This window comes from Triturus cristatus, chromosome 10 (assembly GCF_964204655.1).
Source record: "Triturus cristatus chromosome 10, aTriCri1.1, whole genome shotgun sequence".
NCBI lineage: Eukaryota > Metazoa > Chordata > Amphibia > Caudata > Salamandridae > Triturus > Triturus cristatus.
The window spans coordinates 321,750,374-321,775,117 of NC_140593.1; the positions used below are offsets into that span (position 1 = coordinate 321,750,374).

Genomic DNA, 24,744 nt, shown 5'->3' on the forward strand with positions numbered 1-24,744 from the left:
TTGACTGAGAGCCAGTGGAGGTCACTCAGCCTGCCAGTGATGTGGCTGCGGCGGGGGATATTGAGGATGACTCTGGCAGAGTTGTTCTAAATGTTCTGCAGTTTTTTGAGGAGTTTCTGGGTGATGCCAGAATAGAATGCTCTGCCGTAGTTGGGTCCGCTGCTAATGAGTGCATGGGTGACCTTCTCTCTGGACCTGGTGGGGATCCACTTGAAGATCTTTTGGAGCAGGCATAGCGTTTGGAAGCAGGATGATGAGAAGGCATTGTTCTAGCGGTTCATGGTGAGCGAGGAGTCCAGGTTGATGCTAAGGTTATGTGCATGGTCTGTGGGTGTGGGGGGTAATCCAAGCTATGCGGGCCACCAGGAGTCATCCCAGATGGAGGGGGTGGAGCCAAGGATGAGGACTTCGGTCTTCTCTGAGTTGAGCTTGAGGGAACTGTCCTTAATCCAGGTGGTGGCAGCCTTCATCCCGTCATTGGTGAGGATAACATGGATAAACATTAATGTTAATGTTAATGTTAGTGGGAATTTGTAGAGCGCACGTACGCCGATTGGCTTCATGGCGCTAGGGCTCAAGTTGACAAAGAGGCAGAGGCTAACCCTGTGTAAGGTCTCATGTACAGTCTACAAATGTCTCCCTGGGTTAGCCTCTGAGTTTCTATGATCTAAAATCAACACCCAACCACCGCAGAAAGTGCTAAGTAGCAACAGCAAGCTCAAGATGCAAGTTGCTAAATTCAATCCAGTCACTACAGGCTGTTCTTTCACTATTCAATGTCCTAAGTTTGATAACCTTCTTCCACTTGACATTAAGGGCCTGATTGAGAGTACAGCAGACCAACTACTCTGTTACAAAAGTGACAGATATCCCGTCCACCTTATTACAAGTGTCAGAGGATATAATGTACTTGCAATAAGGAATATCCGTAATGTTTGTGAAGGAGTAACTTGTCCGCCAAAGTCTAAATCAGGACCTAAGTGTTTGCTTAAGCTTCAGATAATAACTGAGGTGCTATCACTTTGTTTAGGTGCTGCGTGACTAACACCACTTGGGCTGGTGGGACATCTTAAATGCTGTCAATCTCTCAGTCAGCTGAATTAATTTTAAGTTTCCTAAGGAGGTAGTTTGTTTGCCATTGGGTGCTGCACAAATCTGAGCCTGGAATGTTTTGTGTCTATCTCAAGTGTAGTCAAAGTTAAATTATCCAACGTATGGCATAGAATTGTATGCGTAGCAGTGATTTTGAGGCAATGTTCAAGTCAATCATGTAAAAAGGTGTGGTTCTATTCAAGACTTAAAGGTCACTCTAAACATAATCTCCATATGGTATCTCATTATATCCCATTATATCTCATCAACAAATCTTAAATATGCTTATTCTAGTTTCAGAGAATAAATATGGTGAACACCCTAAATATCGATTCCAAAATATCGACTGCCCAGAATATCGAAGTTAAAATATAGAGTGGACAGAATATCGAATTATCAAAATATAGATAGGTCAGAATATCAAAATTGGGGTACGATATATCGATTTCCATAATATAGAATTTAAAAATATAGAATTCCATAATATCGAATGTTAAAATATAGATTACTATAATATCGAATGAAAAAATATAGATATCTATAATAAATAATTTTTTTAGTGTTATATATGGTAGTATATGTGTAAAAATTATGTATTATTTTTGTAATGTATGTTTAATTTATTTAAACTAATGAATGTTATGTAATTAAATGTTTGCGTAATTTAATTCCGTAGCGGGTTGTGGGTTTATAGGGGAATAGGGTGGGAAGTAATTTAATTATGGCGAATTAAATATTAATTATATTTATATGTTTTGTTTTGATAATTAATTGATTGATAACTAATTATTAATTGGTAATTCATTTTTATTAATTGGTAATTAATTTATATTAATTGATTAATTGATTATTAGGTTAATTGTATTTTTTATTATTAGGAGCGGGTTGTGGGTTTGTAGGGGAATTGGGTGGGAAGTAATTTAACTGTAATAAAGTAAATAATTATATTTTTATTTATGTGTATTGATAATTAATTGGTAATTAATTATTAATTGGTAATTATTTGTATTAATGGGTAAATAATTTGTATGAATTGCTAATTAATGTTTATTAATTGCAAAATAATTTTTATTAATTGATTAATTGATAATAATGTTAATTGTATTTTTTATTATTGGGAGTGGGTTGTGGGTTTATAGGGGAATTGGGTGGGAAGTAAATTAATTGTAATAAAGTAAATAATAATATTTTTATTTATGTGTATTGATAATTGATAATTAATTATTAATTGGTAATTAATTTGTATTAATTGGTAATTAATTATTATTAATTGCTAATTTATTTTTTTCAATGGTAATTAATTGTTATTATTTGGTAATTATTTTTAATTAGCTTTTTATTGGTATTGATAATTAATGTAATCTTATTTTAAAAATAAATCATTACTTTCCCTACTTTTGCACTCTCAGGAGTGGGAATAGTATTTTTTACCCTCCCGCTATCCAACTCTTTCCCTACTGTTACACTCTTTGGAGTGGGAATAGTAATTTTTACCCCTACACTATCCAGCGTTTTCCCTACTGTTGCATTCACTGGAGTGGGAATAGTAATTTGTACCCCTACGCTATCCAACGCTTTCCCTACTGTTGCACTCACTGGAGTGGGAATAGTAATTTTTCCTTTCTTGCTATCCAACGCTTTCCCTACTGTTGCACTCTCTGTAGTGGGAATAGTAAATTTTATCCTCCCGCTATCCAACACTTTCCCTATTGTTGCACTCTTTGGAGTGGGAATAGTAATTTTTACCCCTTAGCTATCCAACGTTTTCCCTACTGTTGCACTCACTGGAGTGGGAATAGTAATTTTTACCCCTACGCTATCCAACGCTTTCCCTACTGTTGCACTCACTGGAGTGGGAATAGTAATTATTATCCTCCCGCTATCCAACGCTTTCCCTACTGTTGCACTCTTTGGAGTGGGAATAGTAATTTTTACCCCTACGCTATCCAATGTTTTCCCTATTGTTGCACTCACTGGAGTGGGAATAGTAATTTTTACCCCTACGCTATCCAACGCTTTCCCTACTGTTGCACTCACTGTAGTGGGAATAGTAATTTTTATTATCATCCCGCTATCCAACGCTTTCCCTACTGTTGCACTCTTTGGGGTGGGAATAGTAATTTTTACCCCTACGCTATCCAACGTTTTCCCTACTGTTGCACTCACTGGAGTGGGAATAGTAATTTTTACCTCTACGCTATCCAACGCTTTCCCTACTGTTGCACTCACTGGAGTGGGAATAGTAATGTTTACGCTCTCACTATCCAACAAAATCTCTACTTTTTTAACATTACTTTTATTATGTTTACATTTTAAGCTTATTTATAATATATTATGAATGTTTTATTTAATTGTTTTTAATATTTAATTACTTTTATATTATTTTTAATACATTTAAAAAATTCGATATTTTAGCTAACTATATTTTAACATTCTATATTTTGGAATCGATATTTTAGTAATTACCTGTTTGTAGATAGGGAGTCGATAGTCTGTCCTTCTATATTTTGGCGTCAATATTTTGTGTAGTCGATATTTTGTCTCTCGATATTAAGTCACGGAACCAATAAATATATGGCATAAGGGCAGTTTTAATAATCATGCATTACTGGCCAACAGCTAGATTGCAAGTAAATGGGCCTGAACATTCCTTCTGTTTTAAAAAAACTTTTAAAGTGCACTCAACCACAGCTGATGCCAAGGGAGTGCTCTATACGTGGATTATTAGTGTTTACATTGCAGTAAGTACCCTTTTCATCCACTGTGGTGCCTGTCCATGACTGTAAAGAGTTGGGAGCCTATTTATGTAAAACTAACGCAGCAAAGGAAGTCACCTTGCTGCACTATGCTGCGTTACAGGAAAAAGGCAGGAATGCACTGTATTTAATACAATACAGTGCATTCCCCTCCTTTTCCCACCACTGGTGCACAACGGGCAGCCTAGCGCCAATGCACGCACCCTTGGACCATGGTGCAAGGGTCCCTGCATTGCATGCAGTATTGTCTTTGTGCAGGAAGGGGCACCTTCCTGCACAAAAGAATGCTGCAAGGCATTTTCCTTTTTCTCTGTGTGCTGCAAAATGCAGCACACATAGAAAGAGGAAGTAACAAGGAGAAAAAAAGACATTTCTCCCCGTTAGGCCTCACCTAAGAAGGCGTAGCATTTTGGCATATTCCCAGGTCTACTGCTTTTGGTAAATACCTCAAAATTCATGGAGAGTTATGTGGGAACACCAACGCAATGCTGATGGATCGCCTTCCCAGGGCAGATAAACACAACACAGCAATCTGAGCTGCATTGCATTACTCTGGATTTATGAAGCCACTCAGGGCTACGCAAGGTGGCCTTGCATGGGTTCATAAATCGCATTTTGGGCTTGCGTTGCACATGCACCACGTTGCATGGTGCAACCATGATGCAACCCCAGTCATAAATATGCCCCTTAGATCCATGGCATCAGTGGCTGCTGCTAAGGAGAATTCTCTGAATCCCTTGAAAGAGAAGCAATGAGATTTGACAGTCTTTGAAGGCATGCAGGTAGATGTTTACCCCTGTCACTTAGTGAGGTCTGACCATTCCTATGAGGGTGGAGCCTCCAGGCCCCTCTTCAATTGAAGGGGAAGATTTCAATGGAGCAAAGCCAGAGAGGACATTCCTCTGTGAGTATGGTGCCCTGTCTAATGCTCAGAAGGTTCAGAGAATCCCAAGGTTGACAATCTTTGCCAGATCCCAACCTACCTGCTCTGAAATGGAAAGGTTTAATAGCCAAATCCATAAGAGAAGGTTACATTTTTTCCTTCGTTGGATGATGTGGACCCAGTATGTGCACCACAAATATGGTACATCCTCGCTTGTAAAGCGGGGTCTTTAATGCGCTGGAGCTATGTCTGCCCATTCAGTAATACTGAATGGTTTGCGAGTGCTGCCTATTATGCTCAAACGCTGCCAGTGAAGGCTGCAATGCAAACACTGATGCTTGTGTTGGCCTCACAATTTATCATTGTAGCCTTTGGCTAGAATCCCAGGGCCATGGACAGATGGACTCATTTCCCAAGGTAACTTCACTAATAACAAACTCCATTCTAATGAAATATATTAACAAATGGGATTTGTATTCTCTCTTGTTGGAGTTGTGAATGTTACCAGCAATAACTGCATTTTTTTAAATTAACCCAAGACTTCATTATTAAAGTTGCGAGTGGATTTTATGTCACGTGTATACTCGTGCGGGGATATTGCTGAAAAATGTAGTCTACATTTGAATGCAAAAAAACTCGGAAAACACCATTGATAATCACAGTCTGGTATTCTATATGGCAACCAAGACTCTGTGAATGTCTCTGTGAATGTCAGCTGCACTGTGATGCACCCTCCGACCCTTGTTCCTTGAGAAGCTTCCCAGTAGTTTGTTCTAATTTCCCCCTTTAATGCTCTTTACACAGATAATCACCATTGAAGGAGACCCCTGGGTCATAAAACACTGCCGTTGGCACACCCCCTACTGAGTCAACAGCTGCAGAAACCCAAGAAAGCACAGCTGCAAAATCAAACTACCAGAACACGGGCATACCAGACCAGAAGTGTTTTAAACATGCATGGAGAGAGCTTCGGAAGCACCGCCACTTAACCACTTAACCGCTAAAATCAATTGATGCAGCAGATATGCAAAGGGGTGCACCAGATCTGAAGAAATATACTCAAACATTAAGGTGCTATCTCAAGGTACTAGCCCTGTTTACGGAGATTGAATAATAAAATCAATTGATTTCGCTTTTCTTCTTTCTGTGTTCTTTTATTTTGTTATATAAAATGTGAGCATCCTTATTTTCACTAGAAAGGCAAGGCAAGCTGAAAATGCAAGTGGAAAATTAAATGATGCATTCCAATCTTAAAGTTACAGATATTTTCTCAAACATTTCCCAAATGGAACTTCACAGTTGTTAAGTGGACCCATATGACGTGAAACACTGAAAGCCAATGTTGGCTTTTTAGCAAGGAGCTACAATGTTTGAGCCCATGCTTACAATGTTAAGAGAAAAATTAAAGGTTACAAAACACAAAGTCCTTTCTACACAGGCTCTCTTAATACATATGAACTAAACCTGAATTAGCGCCAAGCAAAATCTGCATCTCAGTATGAATTTTCCTTTGAGGAGGTTTGAAAGAGCAAAGTGTGTTGCTCATGCTCATATCATGAGAGATCCCTCTAGTACACTAATTCCTTGTGTGAGTAGCTCAAACTGTTCAATCTTTTTCTTTGCATTTTGGGATTTTAGTTCTTTTTTATCCCATTAGAAAATCATGGCTGCAAGGCCTAGGTTGCACGAAAGTGACATGGAGTGGGGGAGCTATTTACACATAGGCCTTGGAAACTTGAGAGCTCTGACAGCATACACATACTTAAACATAAACTGTGGTAAAAACAAAATCATATGTGCAGGGCATGCCCACATAATCATGCCCCATGCCAACAAGAAGACCACTTTTCTGTGGTGAAAGCTCTGCAAATACAACATAAAATATGTGATGATGGAATAAAAATACAGCAAAAGAAGGATGTTTTCACATATGTGACAACCACAAGACCTTGATGGCATTTTCAAAGAGGTGTGTGTGCTTGCCTGATTTCCACGTGGGCATCGATGCAGTCGGGACTGAAGGAATCCACGCTGAATTCAGTGAAGTTGAGCAGAATCTGTCTGTTGCTTTCCACCGTGATCGTGTAGAAACACTCTCGGCTGCGGGGAGAGTTGTTCGGATAGTCGGGGGATGTAAACATTCCGGAGGCCTCTGTATAATCTTCCATACACGCTTTTCAGGAAAAAAAGACAAGAGTAAAATGAGTACTGACAAATGGTCAAAATACTTATTTTTAACTAAAACGACCATAACATGTACACTAAATAGTGTGTCGATTGTTTACTATAAAGAAAGTATTCAAAAGCAACTTCTTATTGAAAAAACAGCAACACAGGAATCTATAGTCTTGTTAAGCTGCAGACATTTTAAGGATTTTGGGGGCCCTGGGCCAAACATATTTTGGGGGCCCCTTTTTGAAACAGCTTTGCATTTATGATCCAATGATAGCTCTTTCATGCCCTTTTTGGCTAGGTCACTGACAGTCCACAGGCACATCCCTCCAAATTCTAAATGTGTTTACATCTAATATTTAGGTCTAGTGAAGTGTTTTTTCACTATTGTAGAACAGCAGCATCTCGCTAATATTATTGAAAATAATCTCTGTGACACCCTCCCATTTCTCATATGTGAGGCCCATGGATGTTGCATGAAACATTTACACAACATTTCTCTGCAAAATGTCTGTAATAGACCCTCACACATCACCCACATTAAAATAAATTAAAGGAAAACTGTATTTAAAACAATCTGTTATTCAAGGCCATTCTTCAGAACAGAGCTATCTCTATCAGGGGCCTCCCCTGAAAGGCTAGGGCCCTGGACCAGAGCCCACTTTGTCCATGCATTAAAACGTCTCTGAATTCTATGACTGTGAGGGACATCACAGGAAATACAGAGGTAAACCAGCTGACGAGTGACTTGATAAAAAGTTAGCCATTTGTTCCATGTCATTATAGAAACATTGTTACACTACTATCCTCCCACCACTGTAATCTGGAAAACGTGCTCACATTGGTTCAATTCAGGCGAACTAGAACTACAAATCCCAGAATGCGCTGCATTGTGCTAATTAGCAGCCCACGCCCAGACTCTAATGCCAAGGAGCCATCTGGACAGATTAGATTTAGAAGCGCCCTAGTGTCGTTTCATGATGGGATATTGTATATTGAGTACGTCGTTATCCAAGGAATAAGTCTGAAACGAAGGCAATTATGACAGAAGGATTTCAAAAGATAATGTAAAAATCCTGGTGCGATGATGGATAACTTAGATAATTATTTTCTCTTTATGCAGGACAAAGAATCAAGCTGCATTCTGAACATTTCAAGTGCGGCTCCCCTGTCACCAGGGTCGTCCTGCCTCTTCAAACAAAAAGTATATTGCATGCTGGGACATGTAGTTTTGTCTTTTTCACTTCTTTTCCTCTCCTCTACACTGAATGAACCCTTAACGGACCTACTGATTTAACTTGGCCTAGTTAAATTCATCTCTGGACTAAGTTGTGATGTTTAGTAATGCAGATTTGCTTCTCCCTACACGCTCTCATTAAGACCCATTACTCTGAGTTCCAGACTTTCTCATTACAGTCTGTATAAATGAGTTCTGTCTCATCCAAAAGACAAAATCTACTTACCCTACCTAAAAAGTGCATGCAAACATCCATGTGACAATGTTAACTCTGTGTTTAACTTAAGCCTCACCACCATCCTATAGCCCAAAGGGTGAAAGCAAACCACAACACATCCTGTTTGATCAAGCTCATTAGAGAAACTGTGGACAGCCAAATGTAGGCACAGAGTTATGGAAAACTAAGGACTGGGGCAAGAAAGACTAGGATCTGTGGTAATGCTCTCCAGTAGCCACCTTGATCCAACATTCACATGAGAAACAACTTGTCAGAAATGAGGGTCTCTAGTTGGCAGATGCTTGCACCTTGTCCAAGTAGGGACCCTTCATACTAGTCACGGTAAGGGGATTACACTCTTTAGATAACCCCTGCTCACCCCCTTGGTAGCTTTGCATGAGAAGACAGGCATATCCCAAAGGCAATGTGTAAAGTATTTGTACAAAACACACACAGTAACACAGTGAAAACACTACAAATGGACACCACACCAGTTTAGAAAAATAAGGTATCTTTATCTAAACCAAACAAAACTAAAACGACAAAAATCGAACATACACAATTCAAAATATGAATTTTAAAAGGTTTCAAGCAATTCTGTCAATAGAAAACTATGGATGCTTGTTTTTTACACAAAGCACCTCAAATGTGTAAAAATCCACAAGGCCAAACAGCAGCAGAGGAGGGAAACGTCGGAAAACACAGTGATGCATCAGTTCCTGAGTCCTTGTAGAGGCAATGCGACAGTTCTACTGCACGCAGGAGAAGTGATGCGTAGAATCCGGACTGTAGGGGGGAAGTGAGGCGTTGATTCTAAGACGGTTCTGGTCTGCAGGTGCTGCAATGGTGATGCGTGGTACACAGGCAGGATGCATGGAAATCCGGATGTGCTGGAGGTCATTGCAGTGGCGGCAAACAGGCGCTGCGTCGATTTCTTCAGCCGCGATCCAACGATGCATTGATTCTTTCAGCCGCACAGCAGGGCCTGTGTTGGAGCCAGTGCTGGGATCTCGGACTTTGGAGGATGTTGCACTGGACTCGGCCTGCGGTGAATTTTTCAGCTGCTGGCACGTGCTGCATCGATTCTTCAGCAGCGATGCATGGAAATTCTTCCTGCATGGCAGTGCTGCTTCGGAAAAACAGGCAGTGGAAGGGCGATGCATTAATTTTCAAGTTTCTTTGCAGCTCTTTGCAGCAGGAACAACCTCTATGGGCCCAGAACTTGAGTTGGCATTACAAGCCAGGTCAAAACGTTCAGCAATGGAGTTCAAAGATTCTGCAGGTGAAGTCTTTGTGTCCCTGAGACTTCAGAACAGGAGGCAAGCTCTGCATCAAGCCCTTGGAGATCTTCTTTAAGTTGAATACCACAGCAAGGCAAAGTTTCAGTCCTTTCCTCTGCCCGCAGACAGAAGCAGCAACTGCAGGTCAAACCAACAAAGCAACACACAGCAAAGGGGTAGTACTCCTCCTGACAGCTCTTTAGCTCTTCTTCTTGGCAGGGTCCTCTTAGTTCCAGAAGCGTACTGAAATGCTGGGGTTTTAGGTCAAATAAGTATGCCTCAATTACTCTTTGTAGTCTTTGTTTCAAGAGTCTCTGAGCTCAGTAAAACCCAGTTCTGTCCTCCCTGGTCCAGCTTTACTACAGGAGGTGTAGATAGCATTGTGCAAAGCAGACACAGCCTATTCACGTACGAGTGAAAACTCCTCCCATCACTCAAAATGCATAAAGGTCTATTCAGCCTGGATCTGCGTAGCACAGGAAAGGCAGGATGCAGCTCAACCCCCCTTGAGATCATCTAGAGTGAATGCTCATCCCCAGCTCCTGTCACTTCAAAAAACCAGATGGTGAATATACAAACAAGCAGAGGCACACTGGATGGTTAAACAATAAAATGCCCACTTTATAAAAGTGGCATTTTCAAACACATAATTTAAAAAACACCTTTACTTAAAGGTGTGTTAATACATTTTGAGTTTAGCGAGCCTAAACTCCAAATCTCTAGCTGCTCCCAATTGAAAGTTACGCATGTAAAAGGTTACAGTGTAGCTCCAATGATAGCCCATGGAAGAGCTAGTCCTTGCAATAGTGAAAAACGAAATGCACAGTATTTCACTATCGGGACATGTAACACACACCAGTACATGTCCTACCTTTAACATACACTGCACCCTGCTCATGGGGGTACCTTGGGGCCTACCTTACGGGTGACATACATGTAAGAAAAGGGAAGGTTAGGGCCTGGCTAGTGGGTGCACTTGACAGGTTGACATGGCAACTAAAACTGTGCAAAGACACTGCAGTAGCAGGTCTGAGTCACATTTGAAAGGTTACTTGTGTGGGTGGCAAAATCAGTGCTGCAGACCCCCTAGTTTACTTACAGGCCCTGGGCACACATAGTACACTATACCAGGGACTTACCAGTAAATCAAATATGCCAATCATAATCACAATTTACACAGGGAGCACTTGCACTTTGATACTGATCAGCAATGGGAAAGTGCCCAAAGCATCTAAGCAAGCAAGAATATTCCAGCACACAGTAAAAAATGCAGGAGGTAGAGGAAAAAAGTCAGAGGAAACCACACCAAGGATGCCAAGTCTAACAGTACTAGATGCATTTACATAAGTTATGCAGACTGTAGGAGGAAAAAAGTGTTGAATGTAAAAAAAACCCTACTGAATGGAGAACAGGTGACAGGTTAGAAGATGATTATGGTTAAGAAACCATCACAGCAGACCTGGAATAACAGGATTGAGTCCTAGAGCTGATGGAGGCAAACACTGGCATATAACAGAAAAAAAAACCAGTTGGTTGGTGAAGCAATCATCAAACTTCACAGCTTCTTCTACACATAGAGAAACAGGAAATGACCCAAAGGATATGGAAACAGTAATTTGCCATGATTAATCATCTTGGTTTGGGAAGAAATGGAAAAAGAAACTGCAGGCATGGGTTGTATAAAAAACTTTTTAGTAAACACCCAGAACTTTACTGAAATTTTTGTGGACCTACGGTCACCCACAATGAGTGCTGAACCCCACCCAACCTGGAAGGCACCCCCTCCAAAAGTAGACAGCACAAGCTGGAAGCCATCAGCGGAAACACCTGCAAACTGCCAACCATGTGCCCAAACATACACAGGGAGGAAGATGCTGCTGGGGAGCGAACTGGCCCAGGAAAAAGCATGGACACCAGACATTAGGTATTACAGTCTTGTCTGACTAGGCACCGCATCGGTGTAGGCACCGGCAAGACATTACAATAATGAAACCCAACAGACAAAAATATATGCTACAATAGGTGCAATCTTTAATGAAAACAGATCATGAGTAAACAGCACTCAATACATGAGAAGCAAAATCTGCTAATCACCCGCAAGTATTATGTGACGTAAAGGACGAGAAGACATATTAGCTGCATTACAAATGTCCCTCAGAGTTCCTCACCTAAAAGAACAAAGTTAGTGAAAAAAACAGTTTTTCCTGAAAGATACAGCTCTTTCTAAATAAATAGATAGAGCCCAATGTACATCCATAGTATGTAAAATGCCTTTGTACACTGAAGAAAAAGAAGGAAACAATACTGAAGTTGAGAGTCATGAGAGCAATGAAAAATAGATGAGATCTTAGGGAGAAGGGTATAACATTACTTTATCTGGCTAAAAATGAAGAAAAGGTTCTTCACCTAATAAACGTCTGAGGTCTCCCGCTCTGTAGCCTGAGCAAATGGCAACTAAAAATAGGACTTTGGCCAAGAGAAATTTCAAATCCACAGCCTGAATAGGTTCAAAAAGAGAATTCTACAGACCTTGCAGATTCCATGAAGGGACAGGGGAATGAATCACTGGGTGCCTCATAAAAAAGCTTTTCCGAAAACGAGTTTCCAACTTCGCAACTGGAGGAACATTTGACTCTTTAAAGGTTTTTAACCATAGACCACTGTCTGCTTTAGGTGAATACTGCTACAGCCAACAACAAAACCATCATGCAGGAAATCAATATTTTTAACTGCTCAAAAGAAGAAGCAAAAAGCCCTCAAGGAAGAGCACCAAAGTTCAAACTTCCACCAATATCTACCATACACCATAAAAACACGAGGTCTACAAGACTACTGAATGCACATGACAAATTGTGAAGAAAAACTTTTAGCCTCTAATGTTACCTCTGAAGCTCCAGCCCTCCAGCTGAAGCAGACTGACAGATTCTTCTGGAAGAAAGGGAAAGGTATTGTTGAAAAGATGCATCAAGGTTGAATTGACAGTTGGTACAGAGAATGATACCAGGGATGTCTGGGCCAACAAGGTAATATCAGAAGAACCGGCACATATTTACCCTGGATCTTTCTGAGAGCTCTAAGGAATCAAAATAATTGGAGGAACCTCATAAAGAAGGCCTGCAGTTCATGGCAGGGAAAGAGAAACAACCTCTAGGCCATCAGATAAACTAAAGTTTGAAAGAAGAGAATTGTTCTCTGATGCCAAGTGGTGCATTAAGGGGAAACTAAAAAGAGTTGTAATCCTCTGGAACAGATTGTTGAAGGGTCTCAACATGACACTAACTTAGCTGGTTCACTGGCACATTCCCCCCTCCCCACCAAATGAACTACCATCAAAGAGAGAGAGGACTAAGCAGACTAAGCAGGAAGTTGTTAAGTCCATCCACTCTTCCTGGCATCAAAGGCAGGCTATTGTTTTCTCAGCCTTTCTAATTAACTCTCCCAGACAAGGATATATATTCCAGCTGTAGAAGTGGGATGAGTGGCAGAGCTAATTTTAAGTCAGTTCTGGCTCAGGCAGCCTACTGCACGTATTCCACTCAAATTATAAAAAAATAAGTTACATTGGATTTTGAAAATTAAGTGGAATATAACTTTGAATTATTATTCTTGCATTTTCCTTCTCAATTGAAAACCGAAAATATAAAAGTATTCACACTCAAGGCTTGTCTTGTGAAAAATATCACTGAGCCTACACAGTGGAAATTGTTTTTGTGTCTTCAGTCACTGTGAGGAATTTGTTTTCAAATATATAGGGTGCCACATTTTTATATATTAGGCACCCTGCCCTGTGGACTTTAAAAGGACACTTTAGTGATGATAGATTAATATATATATATATGAAGTAGGTTAGATGGCCCTGAATCCTTTCCTTGCCATGTGTTATTGAAGTGTCTTTAAACTAGAGCCAAGCCAGAGCACTGGCAGCCATGTGTTTGTCATATATGTGGTTGGTCTAAGTGCAGACTGCAGCCCACATATAACATTTAACTTCCATGCCATGGATGCATTTGCTGAATCACTGAATACAGCCTAGTTAAATAAGTCAAAGAAAGTAATTCAATGCAAAGCACAGATTTAGGGGGAAAGCAGATACACTGTACTACTGTTTGGCAGTGGCATAACATAGAGAGCTCTATAACCGCAACACAAGATAGGAAAACAGGGGGAAACCACAAAAAAAATACTTTCTTACAGTAAGGGTATACCTTTAATATAAACATTTTCACTATTCCATTTGTTGTTACTGTTTGCAGTCATTCTGCCGGGTTTAATAACTATCTGCATTTCTTTTGTTGATGAAATCTGTCCAACACCAAGGGGGTTGACTCCAAATGCCTATATAGGCATGTCATTCATGTAGAGGTTCCATGAATCACTACAAATCACTTCAGATGTCTGATTACCACCAGTGTATCCCAATGTGAGGAGTGACAATGTGCCTGCATTGGCATACCATACATGAAGTAAGCTTAATACACCAACCTGTGTGTGGTGTGAAACATTGTCTCTTTACACTTTGAGTGGCATATGTACAACTTGTATTTGCATGGGCAGCTGTGAAGTTTGCCAGTACAGTTTTGCTTACCACAAGCCCGGAGAATGATTAAATAACATTTGCAACATGCATCCATTGCTTGAATCTCCATGGATCACAAAACATTCCCTTACTGTGATCAATGAACCCCATTGTTTGGCATGCAGAAGTTTTTGTATTATTATGACATAATCTGGGTAGTGTTTTTATGCCACCTAACCTTTAGTGTGTGACACTGGGTCTCCCAATACCAGGTAGCCTAAAATAATCAAAATGTATACATGTGTACAAATGTAGAGTATGCGTTTGCAATATAGATTGCCACATTTTCTGTAAACATACACAATCACTGACAGTCATCTCATGGCACAGACCTCCACTAATCACACCTCTGCAAATACTGATGCATCCCATTGTGCGGGTAACTGTGGAATCTGATTGAACATTGCTCATTCCACATCATAATTCACTTAATTGCAGTTCTTAAATCTTGATCAAGTTACTTCATAGACCCCAACCGTCCAAATTAATTAAACCCCTTACCACAAATGCATTCCAGCGTGCAGTGTTCCATCGTGACTACGTTTGCATGTTGTGATTAATTTGACAGCTGCTGTATGCTGGCCACTAGGAAGTATGTTAAAGTTGCTCTTCACATACCCTGAGGGCAAACGTAAGCCATGTCATGAATCCCCAGATGCTCTTTTGATTGCTAACTACCCTGAAGGCAATCACAACATCTGGCAGCCATCTCACCTCAGAGACTCCCAATACCCACTTTTTCACTACCATCAACTTCTTCTTTGTGGTAAACCAATACATGCATGCTGACATGCTACAGTTTTGCAGGGTTTGTGCATTATCCAGTATGAGAGTGTCCAACTTTAATTCTCAAGTGTATTTCTCCGCACACTGAATGGAGCACATCAGACATAGTTGCTCTCCACAAGCTAAGTGGCCTATTCTACCCAGATGATGTTATCCCACGTTGGCTAGACACATGCCTGGTACTGTGCATGTAAGCCACAATTTGTAAATGTTCAGGCATCTAGAGCCTATGCGATCAGTGCTAGTGTCATGTCAGCTTTCTTCAGGGCTAAAAGATATAATAAACAACACCATTCTGTTTGCAGTGTGTCTACGTAATCCAGCCCACTGTACCTGTGACATAGTGCTATTATTTATTAACATTACTGAAAGTGAACATGTGGAAATCCAAGCTCCAAATCTCTATACAATTCCATCTACTTCAATTTATCATGAATATGTCGTCATGCTCCTAGTACATGTAATCACATATCACTATTTCCTGATTTGTGGGATAGCACGTGCCAATAATTTATAATCCTAGTATGAGAGTCAGAAACGTGTGTCTATTGAAAAACACCTCTATTCCACTGTGTTGTTTATCGTGTTTTTTAGCCCTGACGAAGTTGTGGGTTAATCCTGACACGACAAAACACGTGTTGGCTAAAGGCTTAAAGAAGATTGAAAATATAGAAAAACAACGAATATTGATTGCATTTGTATTGAAATAACCTAATTAGAGGTGTTTTTTACAGAAAGTGTGTGCTCATGGTTAAGGCTGACTATATGTAAATGCATTAATATCTGAATGAGTCTGTGAATGTATTTTTTTTATTTTATCACCGATATTTTGTGAATTAATCACAACGTTAGATGGAGGGCTGCTCCATGGAGGGCTGACAGTCGCGAATATCATAAGTGAAAAAAACATTTTTTTCAACATATTATACACATCAGGGGTTCCTCAAAGATCCCTATATTCCTCTCATGGCTTCAGGACATATCCAACCTGAACCCTTATGCCACCTTTTGCCATTTTGTTTGAGCCCCTGGGACCTTTCTGATGAAGTAAATGGCAGCCGCAACTCTCTGCTCAGGTTATGGCCAGCCAATCACGGCATTTCTGTTGATGCGTGCACTCACGATTCGTTACGAAATTTTCGCAAACTGTTCATGACAACAGATATATAAATTTAGATTTAATTTAATTTCTAAACAACTACTGAACAGATTTACACCAATTAACTAAGAAGCGTGATCTGTGAAACCAATTCTATCTTTCTGCCAAATTCGGTGTAATCCTGTCTAGCGGTTCAGGCTGTAGTCGTGTTCACAATTCCTATGGGAATTAACATGACAAAAGCACTTTTTTGATCCCCCTCCCCAGGACTTCAAATCAATAAGGGTGGGCCCCCCAAGCCCCGGGGACCACCACCTCCCTGGGGCTGTAACAAATAATTAGTGTGGGGGGACTCAAGACCCCCCACACTGCCCTGGGTACCACCACCTCCCTGGGGCTTTAGAAACATTGGGAGGGGGGCCGCGTGGCCCCCCTCCAGGAGCCCTTGATCGCCCTGGGGACTTCCACACCCCCAGGGCAGGCTCCTGCAATGTCCCAGGGTGCCCACCCCGGGACATTGCCATTTGCTATGACAGGGCTGGAGCACAGCTCCCGCCCTGTCATAGCAAACTCTGCTTCAGTTTTTGGAAACGAGAGCAGGAAACCTGCTCTTGCTTCCAAAAACCAAAGCAGAATTGCTTTTGCACAAGGGGAGCTGCATGTTAGCAGCCCCGGGGTCCGCGACCTCCCCGGGGCTTTCTTATTTATTCACAGCGGGCACGCAGCCCTCCCGCAGCCCCGGGGACGCCACCTCCCCAGGGCTTCAAATCAATAAGTGTGGGGGGCCTCTTGCTTCCAAAAACCGAATCAGAATTGCTTTTGCACAAGGGGAGCTGCATGTTAGCAGCTCCTCTTGTGCAAAAGCAATACCGGCTAGTGCAGAAGGGTGGAGCCGGCTGGGACCATGGGGGCATTGGGGCTCCCCCCCACAGTCCCCAACAGTGAGGCCGGGCCCTGGGGATGGGGTCCCCGGGGCCAGAAGTGGCCTGAGGTGGGGGGACACGTGCCCCCCTCTAAAATTAAAAATAAAGGGTGGCCAGGCCCCGAGGGTTGGGGTCCCTGGGGCCAGAAGTGGCATAGGGCAGAGGGGTCACATGGTCCCCCTCCTGTAATTAAATAAAAAACAGAAGGCCAGGCCCCGGGGAAGTGGTTTCCGGGGCCAAAAGTGGGAAGTGCTGTGTAACAGACTCGTTAGGGAATATGCTGTTTCTGTTTTATAACACACAACATACAAACCGGCGAGTGTGATGATGCTAAGGCACAAGCCCACATGGACGGACAGCTCAGTGTGAAGAGAGCCTGCTGCAGAGACCACGTGTTCTAGCGCTCAGCCTTTCATCTTTTAGGAGCAGGCAACCATGCTACTACCTCAGTTTGACAATTTTAGGCTTTAAACAGACTGCTTAATCTGCGCCGGGGTCTACCAGTGCGCACATGGGCACTTAATCATTAGCACTTGCTCTTTGGGCGTGCTGTGTAACAGAATCGTTAGGGAATATGCTGTTTCTGTTTTATAACACACAAACCGGCGAGTGTGATGATGCTATGGCACAAGCCCACATGGACGAACAGCTCAATGTGAAGAGAGCCTGCTGCAGAGACCACATGTTCTAGCGCTCAGCCTTTCATCTTTTAGGAGCAGGCAACCATGCTGCTACATCAGTTTGGAAATTTTAGAATTTAAACTACTGCTTAATTTGCGCTGGGTTCTACCAGTGCACACAGGGGCACTTAATCATTAGCATCTGCTCTTTGAGCGTGCTGTGTAATAGACTTGTTAGGGAATATGCTGTTTCTGTTTTATAACACACAACACACAAACCGGCGAGTGTGATGATGCTAAGGCACAAGCCCACATGGACGAACAGTTCAGTGTGAAGAGAGCCTGCTGCAGAGACCACGTGTTCTAGCGCTCAGCCTTTCATCTTTTAGGAGCAGGCAACCATGCTGCTACATCATTTTGGCAATTTTAGACTTTTTAAACTACTGCTTAATTTGCGCCGGGGTCTACCAGTGCACACATGGGCACTTAATCATTAGCACTTGCTCTTTGGGCGTGCTGTGTAACAGACTCGTTAGGGAATATGGCGCTTCTGTTTTATGACGCACAACACACAAACTGGCGAGTGTGATGATGCTAAGGCACAAGCCCACATGAACGAACAGCTCAGTGTGAAAAGAGCCTGCTGCAGAGACGTGTTCTAGCGCTCAGCCTTTCATCTTTTAGGAGCAGGCAACCATAGACTTATCCAAGCTTTCCACCAATAACCCAAGCACTTATAAAATCACCACACACTACTCTTCCACTCTTGCAATCACCTTGACACAACCTATGCACTCATACAATTATGCAGACATTACCCATAAACTAATGCAGTTAAGCATTACTCATGTACTCTTCCAATCTTCTATACAATACCTCCATACTCATGCAATCACTGAGACATTAACCAAGCAGTTACACAATCACCCAAGCACTACCCATGCACTCCTCTGCTCACTCAGGCACTACTCATACACTCATGCAAAAGCGCAGGCACTACTCATGCACTGCTACAATCAACCAGGCACTACCCATGTATTCTTCTAATCACCCAGACACTACTCATCCACTCCTTCAATTAACCAGCCAGTAGACATGCACTCCTCCAATCCCCCCGGCACTAGTTGTGCACTTATGCAATCACCCAGGCATTACCTATGCAGTCATGCAATCACTCAGGCACTACCCATGCAATCACCCAGGCACTACCCATACACTCATGCAATCATCCAGGTATTACCCATAAACTCATGCAATCACCCAGGCATTACCCATGCACTTACAAAATCACTCAAGCAATACCCATGCACTTACAAAAACACCCAGGCATTACAAAAACACTCTTCCAATCAGCCAGGCACTATTGATGCACAGATGTAATATCTCAGGGACTACCCATACAGTGCTCTATTCACCTGTTCACTAACCATGCACTCCTCCGATCATCCAGCTACTAGCCATACAGTTATCCAAACACTCCACCAATACTGAAGCACTTATAAAATCAGCATACACTACACTTGCACTCTTACAATCATCCATGTGCTACCCATCCACTCATGCAATCATCCAGGCATTACTCATAAACTAATACAATCAACCAAGCATTACCCATGCAGTCTTCCAATCACACATACATTACCTCTGCACTCATTCAATCACCCAAGCAGTAACTAAGCATTTTCAAAATCACCCAGGCACTACTCACGCACTCTTCCCATCATCCAGGCAGTATTCATTGACTCATAGAATAACCCAGGCACTATCCATTCACTGCTCCAATCACCCATGTACTACCCATGCACTCCTGCAATCACTCAGTCACTAGTATGCACTTAAAAATCACCATGCACTATGCTTGTACTTCTCCAATTATCCAGGTACTACCCATGCACTCATGCAATCACCCAGGCATTACCCATGCATTCCTCCAATCACCAGGCACTACCCATGCACTCATGCAAACATTCTGCCAATATCCAAGCTCTGAAAAAATCATCACAGACTACCTTTGTTTTCATGCAATCACCCAGGGACTACTCATGCAGTAATAAAATTACCCAGGCACTACCCATGCACTCATGCAATGAACCAGGCATTACCAACACACACGTCCAGTACCAGTCAGCCAAAAGCTGGTGGGTGCCCAGGGCACAGGATGACTTTGCAACAAGGCCTCTTTCTGCACTTCTGATGGTTCTTCTGCATATCTCTTGCTTCTTTCTGCACTTTTCGTCCTCTTTCTGCACAGGCCACACCTATGTAGGCATAGTTAGAAATTAGCATTTAAAAAACCTTTGAAATTCACTGAAAAACCCATAGTTTTCAGGGTTGTTATAGTTAGAAATTAGCATTTAAAAACCATTTGAAATTCACTGAAAAAAAAATAGGTTTCAGGGATGTTATAGTTAGTGGGACATTTCACTCATACAAAACCAGAGAAATTCGGCTGTTATAGTTAGTTGAGCTAACTATGACTTGCGCCCCGCAATGCACTGCTGATGACATCACTTATTACATCATTCATGACATGGTCAGTGACATCACTGATGACATCACTGATGACATCTCAAATGACATCACTGATGACAAAGGGGGCATGGTCTTTTATGAGACATTAGCAATCCTGCTGTGTGTTACTTACTGGAGGTAATAGGAGGGGTAGTTGGCCCCCAAGGATGTCCTTGGGGGCCAAGTACCCCTCTTGTTACCTCAACTAAGTCCCACACAGTAGGATTGCTAAGATGTCTTCGGAGGCCATGCCCCCTTTCTCCACCACTCTGCAAACGTGCCTCCTGGCAGACTACGGGATGAAGTCCACTATACTCCTAAGGGACTTTGGCGGCCAAGAAGCCCTTCCGGTACCTCCTGTAAATCCTATGCAGCGGAATTCCTGAGCACTGTTCGGAGGCCCAGCACCCTTTCTCCACCACTCTGCAAACGTGACTACTAGTTAAAGAAGTGTTTGCAATGTAAGGTTTCGCATTTGCGAGAGTTTGAGCTATTGGCGTGGTAAATTTAAACGTTTTTTACTAATATTTTTTGGAGTGGAGTGGATGTACGTTGTGTGTAGTGGAATTATGTGGTATGTTGTGCAGTGAAATTATGTGGATAGAAAGTATGTGGTATTTAGTGAATAGGAACTATGTAGAGTGGGATTATGTGTTATGTAGAGTAATTATGTGTTGTGGAGTGGTAATTTTTGGTACAGTCTTCCTCGTTTCCATAGAAGCCCAACTATGAACTCAATGAGACAAAAAACGAAGGAATCACTGAGGAGCACTTGTGGACCTAGTCAGAGGTATGAGCAGGGCCACTGGAATGATGTGACTGTTTGGCTGCACCGACTTCCGCACAATTATACATTTTCTGCATTAGCCGCATAATTCATCATCTGCTACCTAATCTGCAGATTTGAACAAAAAAAGCCTTGTTTCTAGCTCAAACGTTACCAAAAATGCAGTGACAAGTGTTTCAGCGTGGTGGAAGGCCCTTTGCAAACCTAGAATGGTCTCCTTATATTTATTGCTAAATGTGGGTGTTAAATTGGTACTAATGGTGTGCAAGCCACTCTTGCTTCAGTCTGTGCCACTCTTGCCTTCTGCATTTCTGTTGCTTCTTTCTGCACATTTCATTCTTTTCTGTACTTCTCTTGCCTCTTTCTGCAAATCTCTTCTACTTTCTGCTCCTCTCTTCCCTCTTTCTGCATGTCTGTTGCCTCTTTCTGCACCTCATTTGCTTCTTTATGTACCCCTCTTGCCTCTTTCTGCACCCTTCTTCCCTCTTTCTGCACCTCTCCTGCCTTTCTCTGTATCCCTCTTATGCCTTTCTGCACCCTTTTTGCCTCTTTCTGCATTTCAGTTACTTCTTTCTGCACTTCTCTTCCTTCTTTATGCACCTCTCTTGCTTCTTTCTGCACCTCACTTGCCGCTTTCAGCAACTTTGTTGCTTTTTTCTGCACTTCTCTTGCTTCTTTCTACACTTCTGTTCCTTCTTTCAGCAATTCTCTTGCCTCTTTCCGCACTTCTCTTTCTTTTTTTTGCACCCCTCCTGTCTCTTTCTGTACCTGTCTTGCCTCTTTGTGCACCTTTCCTACCTCTTTCTGTACCTCACTTGCCTATTTTTGCACCTCTGTTGCCTCTTTCTGCACTTCACTTGCTTCTTTCTGCACCTCTCTTGCCTTTTTCAGCAACTCTGTTGCTTCTTTCTGCACCCCTCCTACCTCTTTCTGCACCCCTCTTCCCTATTTGTGCAACTCCCTTGCCTCTTTCTACACCTTTCTTCCCTCTTTCTGCACCACTCTTGCCTCTTTCCGTACCTCTATTGCTTCTTTCAGTACTTCTTTTGCCTCTTTCTGCACCCCTCATGCCTCCTTTTGCACCTCTGTTGCTTCTTTCAGCAGTTACCTTGCCTCTTTCTGCACTTCTCTTCCTTCTTTTTGCACCCTTCCTGCCTTTTTTCTGTGACTCTCTTTCCTCTTTGCACACCTCTCCTACCTCTTTCTGCACCCCTCTTGCCTCTTTTTGCATCTCTGTTGGTTCTTTCTGCACTGCTCTTGCTTCTTTCTGCACCTCACTTGCTTCTTTCTAAACCTCTGTTGCTTATTTCAGCAATTCTTTTAGGTCTTTCTGCACTTCTCTTGCTTGTTTCTGTACCTCTCTTGAGTCTTTCTGAAACTCTGTTGCCTCTTTCTGCACTTCCCTTGCTTCTTTCTGCACCTCTCTTGCCTCTTTCGGCACCTCTGTTAATTCTTTCTGCACCCCTCCTGCCTCTTTCTGCACCCCTCTTCCTATTTGTGCAACTTTCTTGCCTCGTCTACCCATCTCTTTTCCTTCTTTCTGCACCACTCTTTCCTCTTTCAGCACCTCTGTTGCATCTTTCTGCACTTCTCTTCCTTCTTTTTGCATCCCTCGTGACCCTTTCAGCACCTCGGTTGCTTCTTTCTGCACTCCTCTTCCTTCTTTCTGCAGCTCTTGTGCCTCCTTCTGCACCTCTGTTGCCTCTTTCAGCACCTCTGTTGGTTATTTCTGCACTGCTCTTGCTTCTTTATGCAACTCATCTGTCTCTTTCTGCACTTCTCTTGCTTCTTTCTAAACCTCTGTTGCTTCAGCAATTCTCTTGCCTCTTTCTGCACTTGTCTTGCTTGTTTCTGCACCTCTCTTGTGTCTTTCTGCACCTTTGTTGCCTCTTTCTGCACTTCACTTGCTTCTTTCTGCATCTCTCTTGCCTCTTTAGGCACCTCTGTTGCTTCTTTCTGCACCCCTCCTGCCTCTTTCTGCATCCCTCCTCCCTATTTGTGCAACTCTCTTGCCTCTTTCTACACCTCTCTTCCCTCTTTCTGCAACAATCGTGCGTCCTTTTGTGCCTCTGTTGCTTCTTTCTGCACTTTTCTTGGTTCTTTCTGTACTGCTCTTGCTTCTTCTTACATCCCTCTTGCCTCCTTTTGCACCTATGTTGCTTCTTTCTGCACTTTTATTTTCCCTTTTTTTCCACCCTTCGTGCCTCTTTCTGCACCCCTCGTGCCACCTTTTGCACCTCTGTTGCTTCTTTCTCCACTTCTCTTGGTTCTTTCTGCGCTGCTCTTGTCTCTTTCTGCATCCCTCTTTGAGCACCTCTCTTGTTTTTCTTTCAGCACCTCACTTGCCTCTTTCATCACCTCTGTTGCTTTTTTCCGCAGATCTCTTGCCTCTTTCTGCACCTCACTTGCATCTTTCAGCACCTCTGTTTCTTTTTTCTGCAGATCTCTAGCCCCATTCTGCACCCCTCATTTCTTTTTCTGTACCTCTCCTGCCTCTTCCTGCACCTCTGTTCCCTGTTTCTGCAGATCTCTTGCTTCTTTCTGCACCCCTCTTTTCTCTTTCTGCACCTCTCTTGCTTTTTCTGTACCTGTTCCCTGTTTCTGCACCTTTCCTGTCTGTTTCTGTACCTCTCTTGCCTCTTTCTGTACCTCTGTTGCCTCTTTCTGCACTTCCCTTGCTCTTTCTGCACCCTTCACGCATGTTTCAGCACATCTGTTGGTTCTTTCTGCACTGCTATTGTTTTTTGATGCACCTCACTTGCCTCTTTCTGCAATTCTCTTGCTTCTTTATACACCTCTGTTTCTTCTTTCAGCAATTCTCTTGTCTCTTTCTGCACTTCTCTTCCTTCTTTCAGCACCCCTCCTGCCTCTTTCTGTAATACTCTTGCCTCTTTGTGCACCTCTCCTACCTCTTTCTGCACCCCACTTGCCTATTTTTGCACCTCTGTTGGTTCTTTCTGCACTGCTCCAACTTCTTTCTGCACCTCTCTTGCCTCTTTCTGCACCTCTGAGTTAGAGGTACTTTTAATCCCCCTGCCCTATTATGTACTAGGGCCTTATAGGGGAGGTCATGCCAATCACAGGGGTACCCCAACCCATAGTGTACCGTAGTGTATGTAGGTGTTTTTACTGTATTCTAAGTGTCCTTCAGCATAGCACTGGCTCTGGGCCTGGTTAGTCATAGTCAGTTAGTACCAGTCAGCAAAAAGTTGGGAGTACAGGATGACTTTGAAACAAGGCCTCTTTCTGCACCTCTGTTGGTTCTTTCTGCATATCTCTTGCTTATTTCTGCACTTTTCTTCATCTTTCTGGACTTCTGTTGTCTCTTTCTGCATTTCTCTTGCTCCTTTCTTGCTCCTTTCTGAGCCTTTCTTCCTCTTTCTGCACATGTCCTACCTCTGTAGGCATAGCTAGAAATTAGCATTTAAAAAACCTTTGAAATTCACTGAAAAACCATAGGTTTTAGGGACCTTAAAGTTAGAAATTGGCATTTAAAAAACCTTTGAAATTCACTGAAAAAACCATAGGTTTCAGGGACATTATAAAAGAAATTAGCATTTAAAAAACCATAGAGATTAACTGAAAAATCCATAGGTTTCAGGGACGTTATAGTTAGAAATTAGCATTTAAAAAAACATAGAAATTCACTGAAAAAAACACAGGTTTCAAGGATGTTATAGTTAGTGGGACATTTCACTCGTAAAAAACCAGAGAAATTCGGCTGAAATAGTTAGTTGAGCTAACTATAACTCGCGCCCCCGTAATGCACTGCTGATGACGTCACATATTACATCATTCATGACAT

The 24,744-nt window shown here is 42.2% G+C and overlaps 1 protein-coding gene across 1 annotated transcript in view; it reads right to left on the reverse strand.

The window, feature by feature from the left end:
* Positions 1 to 24,744, reverse strand: part of CUBN (cubilin) — a 1,289,359-nt gene that overhangs the window by 920,399 nt on the left and 344,216 nt on the right. The window contains exon 23 of the mRNA XM_085631507.1: positions 6,715 to 6,904. Coding sequence (XP_085487633.1) covers positions 6,715 to 6,904 — 190 coding nt within the window. The remainder of the gene's footprint in view (positions 1 to 6,714; positions 6,905 to 24,744) is intronic.